General features: G+C 44.3%; 2 protein-coding genes across 2 annotated transcripts in view; one reads left to right on the top strand and one right to left on the bottom strand.

The window, feature by feature from the left end:
* T265_04163 (hypothetical protein) overlaps nt 1–16465 on the top strand; it is a gene marked incomplete at both ends in the record, with an annotated part of 40816 nt that overhangs the window by 12637 nt on the left and 11714 nt on the right. The gene's annotated exons all lie outside the window — the stretch shown is intronic.
* Nucleotides 1401–15038, bottom strand: T265_04164 (hypothetical protein; the record flags this gene model as incomplete). Its single annotated transcript, XM_009168834.1, has 3 exons — nt 1401–1874; nt 5153–5368; nt 14869–15038. The coding sequence occupies 3 exons, from the start codon at nt 15036–15038 to the stop codon at nt 1454–1456; spliced, it is 807 nt and encodes a 268-aa protein (XP_009167098.1).

Here is a 16465-nt window from a genome sequence, read left to right as displayed (position 1 = left end):
GGAGGAGTAAGGCACTTTGCCAGAAATTACTGACATCGCCGTGCAACGTAAACTACAAAGCAGCATTCGTTGTAGAAAAATGGATTGTGGGGCGCTGAGCAAGAAAGCCTTTTAGTGAGTTAAGACCTGGCTAACTTGTTATGATACCTGAGTTTTAAAAGACCGATCTTGGGTTTGTCACTAAAGTGACGTTAGCTAGCAAAATGCGGAGTACGATGAAACGGTGACTTGGACTGGAGATATTACTGCGGAACTCAACTCGACGGAGGAGCTTCACATATGCACTACAGATTCTCAAATGAGGGTATCAGAGAACAATGTGATTATATTATACACCGTTCTAAGTCTACCTAGTGGCACGGACTACAGTGGTCCACCTAGTCTTCCACAAACCAGACTCTGAAGTGTCCAAACTCTCCCTACCGAGGCAACCCTATTCAAAGAGGTAGAATCACACCTAGCTCGCCAAAGTTGGGTACAGCAGTGAACATTGAGTATTCATATGATCTGCGAATCAGAAATGGAACAGAGAGTAGACATCGTTGTGCGCGGACCTTGATGGTGATGACACTTCATGACGGCAGCGATTCGGTGTGGTATTGGGGTCGAACTCTCCAAGAAAGTCACCATAAGGCGTCCAAACTAGCAGCGGACTTGCGCTGATATAATCACATTGCCCCTGGTCAGGGTGTTACTGATCACCCCTTGACGCATTGAGTATTTCACAAAATATTGTAACCACCTGTTATAGCTCTACATAGGATAAGTATAAAACTATTTACTTCGAGATGGCTACATAACAGAGATGATAGTACACACTCATCGACAATTGAATGATTCTTCGTTAGCACTATCATATGTCAACTTATATGTTGAATGCAGTTCCGGGACGATTACATTGTCCGGGAGTTCTCTATAGAAAATATGAAACACTTATTCGTTTGACAAGTGAAGTGACACTTAAGAGTACTTTTCGGATAGCATGCTCTCATTAAAAGGTGATTGTTTTCAATTTGCGCCTTATCCAATTCAGTAATGTGGTGATACGGAACATTACCGAATGCAGTCATGGTTTTTCCCACAGGTTGCGAAAAGAAAAATGATACTTGATTTGGATCTTGTCTACCGTAGTTTTGACCTCCCACACAAGACAGTCATATGTTGGCTTCCGAATGCAAATGAACAACCAATGAGATGAAACTAAATCATTTGGATTTGGTAAGGTCGTGGCTGTACTGGAAGGAATAGAGTTGAGGAAAAATGCGACCATTTTCGTCGATAATGACCACCGGGCACCGAAATAGAGAACCATTTGCCTGATGTTTGGGATGTTTAACAACTTCATCGATGCATACCTTAAACGTATCCAAGTTCGACGAATTTAACTCGGTATTATAGTAGGAGTTGTAACTATATTTCAAAATACATAGTTTGATCACATACAAATTGCCGATCACGATTTGCAGTCAGCAGTGTCAACCTGATGGGAAATAAGCTCGATGGGAGGTTTACGGGCGACGATACACTCGGAAGGAACGACTGAGCCAGTTGAAAGTGGTTTTTTCAGCCATTCGATTCTATTGAAACCGCACGCTTCAAGTGCAAGCGCATAGGCAACTGGATCACCGCGACCATATCGGAGCCAACCACGTTCATGGTCTTGCTTGAGACGGTCAGGCTGGAAGCATGTGACGAGGCGCCCGTTTGGACGAAGGACACGCCATATGTTCCTAAGTGCATATTCCATGTTGTGCCAGTAGTAGAAGCAGTTCACATGAAAACAGGCATCCATGGTCGAAGCTAACTGAGGTAGATGGTCTACGCTGTTTAACGACAAATCGACGATTCCAAAAGGTATCAGTCTTCGGCACCGACTGGAAAGTAAAGAGTTGGAACTTAGCAGTCGAACACGGATGGTTTTGGTGTGATCCAAAAACGCGATAATTTTCCGAGGGAATACGGCATGCTTTGTGATACATAGCTTATGTTTTGTTTATGGAGTGTCTCGAACGATTAGTCAGATCAACGGACTCTCGAAACCTTAAACCCATAAAAAATGGGCCGGCGGCGTTTAACGTGAATGTGCTTACATGAAGAACAGTTGGCACCCAGCGTTGCGCACTCATCTGGGCCGTTTTGCTGGAGAGCGTTACGCTAAGCGCGAGACCTCATTAAAATACAAAACAGTCCATATTTGTGGAACCTTTGCAATCTGAACAAGAGACAGTAAACATACTTCCACTAGGTCAAAACCCCACTACAAGGGATGAATCATCACATGACAAAACTTTATAACCAATTTCTTTTACTCTGATTCATGAAAACATAAACGGATAGGTTCGCAGTGCTAACGAACAAGTGTGACGGTGATACTACTGATGGGGACATGCGAGTAGTATGTTTTCTCGTAAATCCGCTTTGCGTCTCTTGAAAAGTGAGACCTATTACAGAGCTTATGGAGTCGCTCTGTAGCATCTGCTTGCAAGTGAGTAACAGTAAATGAATATCCAGGAAAGTTCAGAAAGACGCATTCAAGGAGAAGATGGATATCCAGTTTTGTAAGCCGGATGTATATGAGCGTTTTGCTCCCCTGTCCAATAGTCTGTACCTCTGCAGTTGGCATTTTCCAAAAAATAGCTCCGCAGCGAAGGCCTTCTTCCTTTCACTAGTACAGCATGGGATTTTGACAATAGCGTGTGAAAACGAAACACGGGATAAAGTCAAGCAAGCTTTAAACCGATTCACTTTATCTCGAACGAGGGTTGTTTGAAGGTCAATAGAAGGTTTGCTGTAATGACCAACCAGTGACCCTGCGCAAACACAGTTGGAGAGAAGTAGACCGCGAGTGTTTTCGCCATGTTTTCATACCTGATGGAGGAGACATTCAGACACAACACAGAACCGAGATATAGGTTGTGCTCCTTAGCTTGTACATAATGCTCAACAGGTTACTCGCGACATGATAAGGACGACCGGTGCGTACTAAGACTGTGCTGAAGGATAGGACTGTGCTACGAATAGATTACTTATAGTCCGAAAGCAGAAGTCCAGTTGGTAAAAGAACCCGATCGTCTCGCGAAGGCAGATAAAAATACAAGATGATGTGAGCGATGCAAACTTCAACGAGCGATTCTGAGAACACCCATAATAGAGAATGACCAAAACAGTATCTCAGGCGTCTGTCACGTGTAGAACCTGAAAGAATAAATATATCCTAAGTTTGTGCAGTGCTATGGAATACATATGGGTTAAATAGGCTTGTTTGACTCATATATTTCAGGACCCTCGTAGACACAAATTTCGCTTATTAAAAATATCAGTCCCTCATATGTTCTACACGACAGCAGATATCCTAGAGTTAACACATCCTGAAGAAAATAAAAAGTTATGTGAGTTCATGTGTTAACGTTCAAAAGAGTTGTTCTCGACATGAACATATCGGTCAATCAGTCGGAGGATTCCAGTTACTCTGGAATGCACAGACTTCAGTTGAATCGACCCTTGTATCCCGTGTAACTTCACCGTATCGTTCAAATCGATACCAGTTTAAATAAAAGTAAAGCAGGTATGTCTTCAACTACTGTTTCTGAGTAGCATCATGGATAACAAATCCGTTTGATCCTGTGAGAAGGATGCGTTTGATGAGAACTTTAACTGAGAATTAGACAAACTTGAGGCAGCTAACATATTGTAACCCAGCTAGGCTGGCGGTTTGCGAATGCGCCGAGTAAGTGAAAACTACCGAAATTAAACTAAACTCGTCTGTGGTTTTATACGTGCACACCACAGCTTGACACACGCACACTTATCAACTACGTTATAGCCTACGTTACAAACGAGTACAATATCCGAATGTCTCAAGCGATGTGCAGTTACCACAAAGATGTCATTTCGTCACAAAAGGACAGTTGGACGAAGTGAAGTTACCAGTATAAAAAGAGAACTAAGAAGTCGGCTTCTGAAGGACATTAGTCGATTTACTGAAAATAACACGTCTCCATCAGGTACCGAATGGAATACAGCCATACAGGAAGATTTCTGAGAGAATGTTAAACCAAACGATTCCGTCAAGTTGATCAGTGCGCATAATAAGGAAGGGCACTTTGAAGCGTTTTGGTACCACCAACAGTGATATATTCAGACAAGTTTTAGATTGTCTACTGGTTGAATCTGATTGGCTGACTGACTGGCGGATAGTTTAAGAAGGGAGCTGATATGCTAACCAATAAATAAACCCAACGGTACTTGTCTTCGAAAGGGTGAACCAAACAGCAACTACTATCACATACTGGTGATCAACTAGAAGCGATGATCTCAAAAGTCCAACAGAACAGCTGTCGTACTGTTATTTCACTACCCAACTATATGCGGCGGAACAATCAGGGATATGACCAAAGAGCTGTGATTTCCAAAGGATCCTCTACCTAGCCGCTTCACGGCCAGCTGTTCCGCGCTGGACTATGAGACACATTTTGAAGCAGTCATCAATCGCTAATCGTACTTCAAGCGGCGAAGAGCAATCATCGATTTCCTGATTGTATATGCCGCTCCAATTGATATGATAAGCCTTTTTGCTTAGATGATTGGTCGATTGGATCGTCTGATTGTGGGAAGTTCGTGCTCCTCATCCATCGGACAAAACAACGGCTCTGGTCAAACCTCAACATTTCGCTGGTACGGTTACCCATCCACTGTTTGGCGAGACGCCTGTGTGCTTTGGTATGGACGAATTTTTGTAGGCGTGGCGTCCATCGTCAACTATCCATGAAAACAACCGATCAGGGCATCTGGCTTTGCGGTCAGTTCTGTCAGTCAGTTTATAGACTATAAGCCGTGCAGCAAGGGTACTCTGGGTCCAGCTGCTACAACTGGAAAACTGATCGAGCTGGGAAGACAGAGACAAGTATTGGAAGCGGTGGCGTGGTCATTTAGTTAGAACTGAACTAGTTTAGCTATCTAAAGGAACTGGAAACTAGGCAGCCACGGAGGGAAGACAACTGCTTTGATGCACGTGCGTCCCGTCGTTCCGGACAGGAGTTTATCTCAGTTTTCTGAATTCAGCGGGATCTGAGAGAGCGGGATGTTTGTGTACGTGCGGCAACTAGTGAGGTGGATTGATTAGAATTCTGGGCAAACACAAAATAGCACCTACCGGTTAGCTAACTTGAGCATGTAGTTAGAAATATCCACACCAGATACGTGGCCGTCTTCGGTAAACTTAATATCAGGCTTCCAAAGTCGGTCAGTAATCCGAAGCAGCGGGCCTTGCTTTCGCAGGTAGTCCATTGTGAGGGGAGCTACACGCTCAGCTGCAAAAATGATCCCATATCCAGGACCAAAGCCGATTTCAAGCACATTTTGACCTGGCCTGAAGAAGGTGAGAGGTGGGTAGTAGGGACCGTAGAACGTAATACCAAAAGGGGTGAAACTAGGTTAAACCTTAAGTGGAGAAAAAGGATTGCTGCCATTTTAAAAAACTGACAAGTCGTTAATTTCGGCGTTTAGTTGGAGAAAACAAGGAAGCGAGATACTGCAATCTTGCCATGCTTCCAAGAAAACATTGAAAAAATCAATGCTCGACACTAAGTACAGACTTCTTAGATGTGTGCCTTTGCCTTTGGGGCTGGCGAGTAAAGAAAACTCCATACAGCTGACATAGCAATCTGCGGACAGTGAGTTATACGCTCCTCAGGGAGTTTATTGTACTAAGGATAAATTGTGAGAATTGGAATAAATTTTAACCCACTTGAATTATACCACTTTCCTGGGATAGCTACAACAGAAGAAACACTCTCGAACAAGAACGGGAGCTCTATCAGTTGAGGCGCTGAAAACTTACACAAGTTACTTGAATTACTTAAGTTAGCTAAAATATTTTACTACCTGAGTGATCTCATCATCCGAGTACTCAAAACGCTTCGAATGCAACCCAGCCCTCAAGGTATGAGAGACAGGCGTATTGTTTCAAGCAACAAGTCAATGACAACTCACATGGTGTCCGGAGGCCAGCCGCCCCTAATGGCCGAACATCACATCATTTGGACGCATGTGTCACGTGCAGGACACGGACCAAAAGAAGGCATGCCCTGGTTGTTCAGAATGCCAGCCAGTCCGGATCGAGCATCTTTGACTCCACGCTTCTCGCTCCCTCACGGAGGTTCTAGCACGACCTTGTGGAACATTCTATGATTACCCTATAAATACAGTCCTAATAACTTTCCTTTGTCTCCATAAAGGGCTGTGTAGAGCTACCGTGCCTTTTGGTATACCATAGTGGGCGGAGTAGGAAGCCAAGGGACCGATACAGAGTTACACTACTGCTCAGCAAAACATAACACATGGTTCCTGAAATCCCACAACCGGAATGCCGTTCTTGGCACTAATAAGACAGCCGAAGTCCCCTGGTTTCCGTTAATCTTGTGCTTCACTTGAATCCAAATTGTGCAAAATTCTCGAATTTCATGCCTGGGGCACCCTTGATATTCCGGAGACCGTGGAGTCGAAATCAATCTTAAGCTAAAGAGAAAACTGCCGTAGCTTATCAGTTGGAGGGAGTTGTACTAAGTGAGAGGTAATCACACCGCTGATCAGCCAAACAGTTAAGAGTTCAAATTTGTAGCCTGGAATTAGCCGGTTCGAAACTCTGTCGAGTTTCGTGAGATGCGCACTGCTGATAATTCCCACTGAGGAGGAAACAGCTGTACAGTGCTTCCCGACTTTTCAGCATAGCGTGGCCTCGCTTAGAGGACGAAATCTCCAAAACTCCTCACACTAACAACAAACTGTATCAATACTTGCTGGAATTTAGTCTAATGAAGTGCTTTCAGTACTCTGGAGGCAGAGCGCGACTCCCGCACCAGATATCTGAAATAGGTTAAATGAATGGACACATCCTAATCGGTCCGCGGCGTTGCTAAACTTTTTCGGAGACACATTATACGATGATAAGAGGGGAAGCCCAATTTTAACAGGGAAGTTGCCCGCTTCGAGGCTTCGTTTTCATAATTTAACCTACAAAACATTGAGGTTCTTTCTGGAGCCCCAACCATGGTCTTCGGCTTACCGGTCTGATATGCATGGCAACAAGTTTGCTCGGGGAAACCATCCAGCAGCCACTGACTGAAAAGTCCAACCCACGTGATTGTGTGGACACTGGATTGTTCCAGTGATGCGAGGAGTAAGGCACGGATGCCAGAGTTCTCGTGCTTTTACGTACAAAAATGCACTTGCGGCTGCATCTGGCTCTTGGTAGAATTTAGTGGCTTCTCGACCTTATTGGTCAAAACCAACTGTTAAGGTATTATATGGTGCGGTTTTAAGGGCTTGTCTATTCTGAAACGTGTCTTAGAGCACAGCACAGCACAGCACGTCAGACCATGGCAGCACTCAAGTACGACAATCACGCCAAGGCAACAGCCATTGCCAGGGTGGTGTGTTGCCATCAAAAGACGGGAACCGTTAACCATAGGAACGCAGTCATCACCTACTAGTAACAACACAAGAGGTACTCATCCTATTTCTGCAGGCTGAAAACCATACGGTGGTACGCCGTTTGAGCGGACACACTCCTTGATGGAAAACGAATTTTGGATCCTGGTTCGTGCATGCGAAAACTTTTGTTGTCAAGATGGACCGCTTCATGAAACCAATAAGAAATACTTCCACTCAAATGACTAAAACTCGATTACTGTCGGTTAGTACAGTGTTATCAAGCTGATTAGATTACAATACTCATTGGAGGACGCTAAGGGAAAAGGGCAGTTGGACTCTCCTTGGACGGAGCATGTCACGCGTGATCATGACTGACAGGTAGGAATGAAGAAATGTTTCCCCAAGTATCTGTCGACTGATCACTAAATTTCGAAAAACTGAAAAAAACATGGGTGAGAGCCGCAGTTGACAAAGATGCAAACGATTCACCGGACACCTAGTAAAAATTCATCGATGTGACAGACATTGCTTAGTGGAATGCGACCAGGAAAATAATCTTCGATTATTGGATCACAACAGGCATAATCTAGCCGAGTCCCCAGTGTTGAAGGCACATGTGAACTATGTATCGGAGGCTGCTAATTGGGACAGTATTTGTTTTACAAATCCATTTCCCCTAATATGAATGTGCCAGCATCATAAGAGCTAACGAGGTACTAAAGATGTACGTCACCAAATAGAATGCATTATTGTATGGTGGGTAAAACAGTGAGGATGGTGTAAGAGAATGTAAACTGCAGGAAACGGATCGACTGATTTGAGGAGGATGGTGGCAAGAATAGAGTAAGGGGTGGGCATCACCACAAAAATTTACAGAGCTGAAATACTTCTTGAATATTCCCATGGTTTAAAAAATAACACAGTGACGAACATTAATGTTTTCGGGATCTCATCATCAGACAATCGTTCGTGTCTCCACGTTTTTGCATTTCACTAACCAATCTTCGTAGCATATTTCATTTTTCTCTCTCATTTTAACCATTAGATATGTACTGAAATACTTCTGTTTCGATTCACAAGTTCGTTCTTCTCATTTCGATCACCATTCACGGTATTGTTAAGAGAAATTGTTCTGTCTTGTTTGACCTATCCCCTCGGCAGGATTTGCTTCGATTTCATACCGTTTTCACATCTATTTTCAAGACATCACACACCCTTCCTTCGATTTCCAAGCTTTCTGTTATCCAAAAACTGTCTGTCTTTTTCTTGGTTTCTCCGAGTACGCCATAAACCGGCCATAAAACCAACCATCACCACATAACTCCACACGGACAAACGTTTGTCGGTTTCCAGCATGAAATGCTCTTCATCATAACCCAAGGTTGATAGCAACCAAGTGGTAGCTTACCACAGCCCATTAACTATCGAAGCAGAACTGGAATTAACCAGCAGAGCGAAGTAAGAATATGCTAACAGTAGAGGGATAGTAAGCGCATCTGTGCAGACTGAGATGAGGAACGAAAATGAGTGGGCAAGCAAACTACCTGTGCTTTTGCTTCTGGCTGCAGTCAGCGTCGCAAGGACAACAAAAACCCTGTCAAATTCGTTTGGCTGTCGTCATAGGAGCAGACTTTGTGGAGGGACGGGATGTGACACTATCGTTACTTGATGAGATGGAGGGCGAGTTTATCGCCTTGCTCTTACAACATGCACAGTTTAGAGAACGGTTAGCTCTCAGAAGTCCAATGGGCTAGGTGTATGGACTGAGTGCAACCACCTCAATTGGCAGACAGTGCATCCTTGCCTGTGAATACTGTGCTGTTACCACTATTACAATTCCTTACCGCTCGCTTGTGATACCCAAATTCCAACGGGAGTCTGTTCTTCAAACCAGCAATTGGATTAGTGTGAAGAATAGGTGCGACCTTGTGGGCTCTCTCCACTTGATGGTGTGTATTCGGTGCACGGCGTTCAGCTTCAGAGGCACTGAAGAACCGGTCGTGTGAGCTGCACGGTTTTGGCACACTATTTCAGGTAGTGAGAGGCGCATTGGTTACGGAAGTTACGTCAAAGCATTCATGTATATTAACCGGTCACAGACAATGAAACCGAATCAAATACTTTCGAGATATCAACAAATGCCAAGCTGAAGTTAAAAGCGGTCGTTGAAGAGTGACGAAGCAGGATATGTAAGAGCGATGCAGCTTCCAAACAACCGTCTCGATGTAGAAATGCAAACTGGAGTGAGAGGTGAGAACAAAATACTGAATTGTGTGGATTTAGTACATCAAGCCTGGCGTGAAAACATAAGAAAGATGGTTGTTAAAGCTCATTCATTACCAATCACTGCATTTAACACAGGTTGGATAAGCCCTGAGGTTCATGTGATCAATATGGGGTTGTATTTGCAACATTTAAGAGCTTATCGGACCTGTACCTGATTGACAGTCAGCAGTATCAAAGGGAATATCTTTAGAACGAGATGTCACAACAAAACTTGTAGTGAACTACCTTGTGTCCTCAAAATGTATCTGATCAATAAGACGTATGATAAACGAGAAATCAGTCAGTTCAGTCATGCGCACCATGCTCTGGTCAATATATTTTAGAGAATGACAAGCGATGATCTTGGATCGTTATCCCGCTAAAAGTTCACTTGTGAAGAATTTATACATCACAAACTCAAGAGTGAACAATTTCATTTGGGCTTCTATCCACTGCAGTGAGAGACATTCCAGTATACCAAAAGATAATTATCAAGACTTCTTTTCAGCTCTTGAAACGTGGACATCTAATAAGAAGAAATAGCACTCTAATGTTCTCACAAAGCTCTCAACTTGTCCACCTGAGCAGGGATGTTGAGCAGCGTAGAGATGTTCGTATTCACTGTAACTGAAAGAGTGAAATTCGACCCAATGTCCTTCACGGGAATCATCAACAATCATTCACGGATGAAAACTCTTCCCGAAGAATACATGGAATTCTATAGGTGCATGAAGAGGGTTATATATTCTTAAGAAAAACAGCCAATAACCACCAACCCACGGAAGTAGTTCAAGTATTTTTGAAATTGGCCAAGCGCCGTTGAATTCGGGCTGTGAAACCAATTTGACGGTATTTTCCCCGATTTGTGTCAGCACTGAACGCGCAACGTTGCGTTCCGCCATAAATCAAAAGCAAAGGTAAGTCGCCAGCAAGTGAATAGTGGGGGGAATTAATCCTTCCACTCCAAAATGATCAAGGTGTATGTCTTCTAACAAAATTGCGCATGGTACGAGGAATCACTTTTCTGTCGTTTAGGTAAAGGATACCTAGAGTGGCTGATAATTTATCGGATCGAGCAAAGAAGCTTATGAACCGCTGCTTTGTGTTTGGACCTTAACCTCTTTTAATGAGGTTTACCGGACGCCTGAGATAGCTAATGGTGCAACAACAGTTACAACCCCAATCGGCTAATATGCCATCATGAGGTTCGGGTTCTAGTGCACTAAGTTCTGCAGCAGCACTCTACAGTTTGCGTGTGTGAAACACATGATAAACCACAGGGTTAGCATTACGACGGTGTCAGATTTAAGTAGATCCATGTCGTCTGCGTACCGGACATCCATGAGCGGAATCCCTCGGAGCTTTCCGACTTCACAGACCCTAGAGGCTGGTAGTGAACCTTCCGTAATCGTATCAATGGCGAACTTAAAGAAGGGTGAAAGAGGACAACCTTATTTGACACCACTTGATGTGGTGAACTGAGGTGTAAGCCTTCAAATATCTGCGAAATTCGGCCTCAAGAAGGGTCAAGAACTTTGGGGGCAACCTTTTCTCCGTAGACACTGCCATAGTGCCTGAGTATTTACAGAGTCAAAGGCGGTCTTCAACCACACACAACCAGTGTTTGTCGCTAGAAGCAGTGTCGGTGTTCCGGAATCTGTCGAAGGGTGAAAATTTGATCGATGAATTCTCTTGCAGAACGGAACCGAGTTTGGTTTTCACGAATCTGCCTCAGTGTTCGGTCAACTTTCGACGCGATGCCACGTTGGTTTTCACAGTGTCTGTGTACCCTTTTTGAAGATTGGAATAACTGTTGACACGCCCCATTCTACAAGCGATTTTTCTTCGCCCCATATATTACCAGTAAGCTTTGTTCGATGAGTCGTCAAGGGTTCTCAACCTTCTTCGAACAGAACTGGATACAGACCGCCCGGTCCCGGTGACTTCCCTTGTTTCAGTACGGATATTTTCTACGTTAGTTCTTCTCGCGCGTGGTTAAGGTTTAAATTCCATTCGCCCGTACGCACTGAGGTTTTGTTGTTGCAGGCCAGCTAAACTGTTCCTCGAAGTGTTCGGTCCATCTTTCCAGTCGATTTTTTGAAATTGAATTAATGGTCCGCCTTTCTTTTCACTTTTTCTTCACTATCGGTTGCTTTCCTGTGACCAGTCGATCGTATCAATTAGTATAGGGTATGGCCGTTTCCGGTAACGAAAGCATTCTGCATCTTCCGTGTTGTGGAAGTCCACCAAATCTTCCGGCTTTTCCATAGGCCTTCCATTATTTGGCATTTGAAGGCTTTGCGTGCGCCATTGTAATCGTTGCCTGCTGGTGTGGATTTCCTGGGACCAGCCAGTGCTAGCGATCTCGGTGTTTTCCAATGGTCATTTGTTCGTATCAGAGAGCACGGACTGACAGTATTGAACGCCACTAGCATAAGTCCTTCCACATTTTTCAATGCTTCATCCTCGTGCTCACAACCACTGAAAGTGGGAAAGCCCTTCGATGAGAAGTTAACTATTGGAAAACATAAACTAAACAGTTACAAGTCAGTAGACACGAGGGAGGAAAACTTATCTAAGGTTTTTTGAAAATCGAAACATTCTCAAGCGTTCTATGGGATTTTCTGGATGTTCATTGAACAACAAACACTGCACAGTAATCCACAGTAATCTTCGCCTTCCATTGGATGTGAAGACGGAGCTTGGACATCAGACCATAGACGACTTGCATGATCCATTAGTAGTATACGCCATTACACCAGTACAGTGGTGGTTCTCTGTAGAGAATAGTTGACCCAGCTCAGCTCGATAGTTCTCAGAAGATCGCAGAATGACATGTTTGTTGTTGACCTGCGGGGACCTCACGGGCGTGCTAGCACCATGGCGTGATCGGAATCAAGCTCTGTGCCCCAGAAGGAACGGCATTCTTGAGTCGTGGCTCTTCACCGGTGGCTAGTGGCCACGTGATCCAAATGGGCCCACGGTTGATTTGCACTTGGTGGCCGTCAGGTTACGCAATGCGAATGTTTATGCTGGAAGTACGTACTAGTCAGAAGCAGTTAACGATCAACGCATAAGTGGAAAGTCACTCCCTTGTCTGTGCGACAAGCATCGACTCCGAAGCGACCACGTACGAGTAATTCCAAGAAGCTCAGACGACTGTTTTGGCCAGCGAGTGCAACATTCACGTCATATATTCTACAAGTCACCGCTTCTGGATCATTGGACACACAGAGAGTGAAATGTGAGAGAGCTGAGTTCATTTTGGAAAGCATGAACACGGTAGGGTCTTGTATGCGTGTTTCAAAGACACAGTATATGCCAATTTTAGGGGAGCATAAGTTCTCACCGAGCATCGACTGTTTTACAATTTGGCGCAGAGTATGGACGCTACCAGCTCCTGTACAGGAAAGATTTCGTGGAATTAGCAAGTTGTTATTTTGCTTATTGTTAATAAGTAGCCGGAAGCACAAGGCCCATCGACCAGGAAACTGACAATCAAATAACTCAACAAAGTTTGCTTGTGTGGTGTGAAAGGTTTGGGGGGGACATCACTGGACACAGAACTGTGCGAGCAAATGGCACCTCCCGGTTACCCAGGCCGAGGAAAGGGGTTTGGTTAAAGTATCCCGCCTTGAGCCTTTAACTCAAAAGTTTGACTCACAAGGTAGTGCGAGGAGGTCGGATTTTTTCGAAGAACCTGCGAGGCAGCGGAGCTTACTTTGGATACCCTGCCCGGAGGTGATGACACTGTGCGAGTGGCACCTCCCGGTTACCCAGGCCGAGGAAAGGGGTTTGGTTAAAGTATCCCGCCTTGAGCCTTTAACTCAAAAGTTTGACTCACAAGGTAGTGCGAGGAGGTCGGATTTTTTCGAAGAACCTGCGAGGCAGCGGAGCTTACTTTGGATACCCTGCCCGGAGGTGATGACCCAATAGTTTGAGCTGCTTGGTTACATGGGGCTGACCGATGGAGAGTAGGTATTCCTGTCTCACTCCTGATGCCGCTTCGCAAAGCAGGTGCGATTTGGAAGTATTTCGACCGCACTGAATAACCCGTCGGCAGTCACTATCAGCCGCCTTGCGATCAGAGTGTGTGGTTTTTACGGCAATCATTTTCTATCCTGTTCTTCCTCGCTGCGTCTAGTAATGTGGATATGCTCCTCACGTGAGGGAAACACCCTACCGCCTTCATACCCGGTATCGCAGGGGGCAGTATGAATTTACCCCCAAACCGCTTCGTAGCACGATTACTCTTCGTACAGTGTCTCGCTGCTCTTGGTCCGACTGCTCTCTTTTTGGCTTTCCTGGCATGAATGCACCTTGTGGAACGAAGTTCTGGTCAATGTAGACCGCGAGATCATCGCAGCACTCAAGGGCGACTACTACATTGAGGCGGCGGCTTTAGGTCGGGTACTTAAATCATCAGAACTTAAAAGCTGTAATTCCCTCTATACCAGTCGTGTGTCTGGTGGGTTATATTGATCCGCTTCGAAAATAACCTAACTTTTAGCGCTGTAATGTACGGAATCAGGTTACCAGTTGTTAACTCAGTGTCTAGCCCCAACATAACTTGTTGAGTTGACGTCACGGTTACTACACGGCGCTTGGCAGTTAGGGAATAGCCGTAAACACGACAGCCATAGGTGGGTACTAAAAAAGTTTGCACGATCATATAAGGGGATTTCATTCGAATGGAATCGGTCATAAAAGTAATCAAGCCAGAATGAAGAAACCTTATCGGATGAATCCTGAAGAGCTGGTTGCCAATACTCATCCTTATGATGTATTTCAGTTTCGTAAACACAGGAGACTGTCAGTCATACAAACCAGAGCATGCTCAGAATATAATTTGTTTAGGGTTGATCAGCAACTTTAAGCTCCTTGACAAAAAACCGCCCTGTGAGTTTTTACTACGAATAAATCGTAACAATGGACGATGCTACGTCGTTGTTAGTGGACGATAAGTACCCACTATTCATTTTGACTGTTTCTGCGTCACTAGCTATATCGGCTATATCAATTAATGAAAAATTGGAAACACCAACCTCATGGCCATTCATCGCACCTGACTAACGCTGATCCCTTAGTGATGATTAGCTCCTAACGTGATCTCATTTACCCAGATGTAGAAAACCGGTTCTCAGCACAGTCACTGTCAAGCAAGTAACTAACCTTAGTTCACACGCGTCTACCGCAGCAGCCTCCAATGGCACGTTGCACCGTTTGAATAAAGTTTGATTGATATACCATGAAAATGGGTTATTATCTGGCCTTTTCAAATTCCGAGCAAATTGAACGGCGAGCAGCAGACGAATATGATCGAGCTGAAGTAGGAGAACCATTCAACCTGGTTAGTAAAACCAAACGTGGCGAAACAAATATCCAAGCGGAAAAATTTGCGAAGTAATAAAATGCTATGCAGAGAGGTCACCTATAAAGCCACAATTAACTCGTTTGTCATATCACCAGAGGGCTTCATACAACAAAATGTTGGTTGGAGTATTTAACTTAGAAAAAAAACAGAGAAAAACAAGAAAAGGTGAAAGTATCGCAGGCCTTCGGTACCAATCTAGAAACAAAGTATCATCGGGGTCGCAGTAACGTCGAGAGGATTTGACGACAAAGACTGCATTCAAATGGTCCTCTTGGTTACCAGGTCACGCGCAGTTAAGACAACTTTTTGATAAAAAGTGTCGTTTACCCGACCGTAAATATATAGGATGACTAATTGGCCAAATATGCTCGTTCACTTGTTCGCTCCATACAGCCAATGGTGGTGTTCCGGTCGTGAGCATTCTCTCTGTGTGCAAAGTCCTGGTGCCAACCCGGAGAAAATATCTACCCCCTTCCAACAAATGCTGAAGCTAACCAGCTTATTAACAACAAATCTGGCAAGAGATGGAAAATCCAGAACAATTAGTGATGCGAATAGTCCAGACTGCGACTCAACGAGTAGATGTAGCAGAAGTGGACTACCTGATGCATGGGTTCAACGTTCACCCCACGGCCAGGTAGTCGTCGACGTATATTATTTCGACCAGTCCTTGTTTCGATTAGCTCACGCTCCGAGTTTCTACGAAGATTATAGTGTTTTAATGATTGGCTAAGTGCTTTCAACTCTTTCGATGTCTGGTAATTATCCGGTCCTCCAAAATGATGGGGTAGTCGACTGTCTACTCACAAGTAGTGAGATCTTCAAACAAGTTAACGCACGACTAATTTTAAGCCCAAAGCGAGCTAAAAAAGCTTTCTCTGTGCATAGGACAAGTTCCGGCGGAAACTGCAGAATTACATTCCTCGATTAGAATAAGTGTACAAAGCAAGCGCCATTCTGAAAATATATACCGAGAGGATCAATATCTGCCGATAGGCGCAACCATCATTTGCACGTCTCCCCGAAGTCAAAAACACTGTCACCGGCCGTAGTGCTATGGGTGGAAAAATGAAAGCAAACTTATCGTTTCATAACGGTTTGGTTAACAACCGGTAGTTGCTAATTGGGCAGCGTTTCGCTTTTGACACAAAAGCTTCATCAGGCCAAATAAGCACGTCACATAGTTTGCCAATTTTAAAGCCAAATAAGCCGTCACATAGTTTGCCAATTTTAAAGGCAGACAAAGAACCAATCAGTGAGGTGTCTTCATATCGGCGCACTAGACCAGTGTTAAGTGACAATTAACGGCTCTTGTCTGTTAGTGTGGTTGCCGAAATCTTGCGCCGATGGCTTGGGGAGTTTCAAATTAGTTCGGGTTTGGTTTCTTATTCTTTC

Source organism: Opisthorchis viverrini (genome assembly GCF_000715545.1).
Source record: "Opisthorchis viverrini unplaced genomic scaffold opera_v5_67, whole genome shotgun sequence".
Classification (NCBI taxonomy): domain Eukaryota; kingdom Metazoa; phylum Platyhelminthes; class Trematoda; order Opisthorchiida; family Opisthorchiidae; genus Opisthorchis; species Opisthorchis viverrini.
The sequence above is the reverse complement of the archived record's forward strand: the minus strand, read 5'-3'. Positions and strand labels throughout refer to the sequence as shown.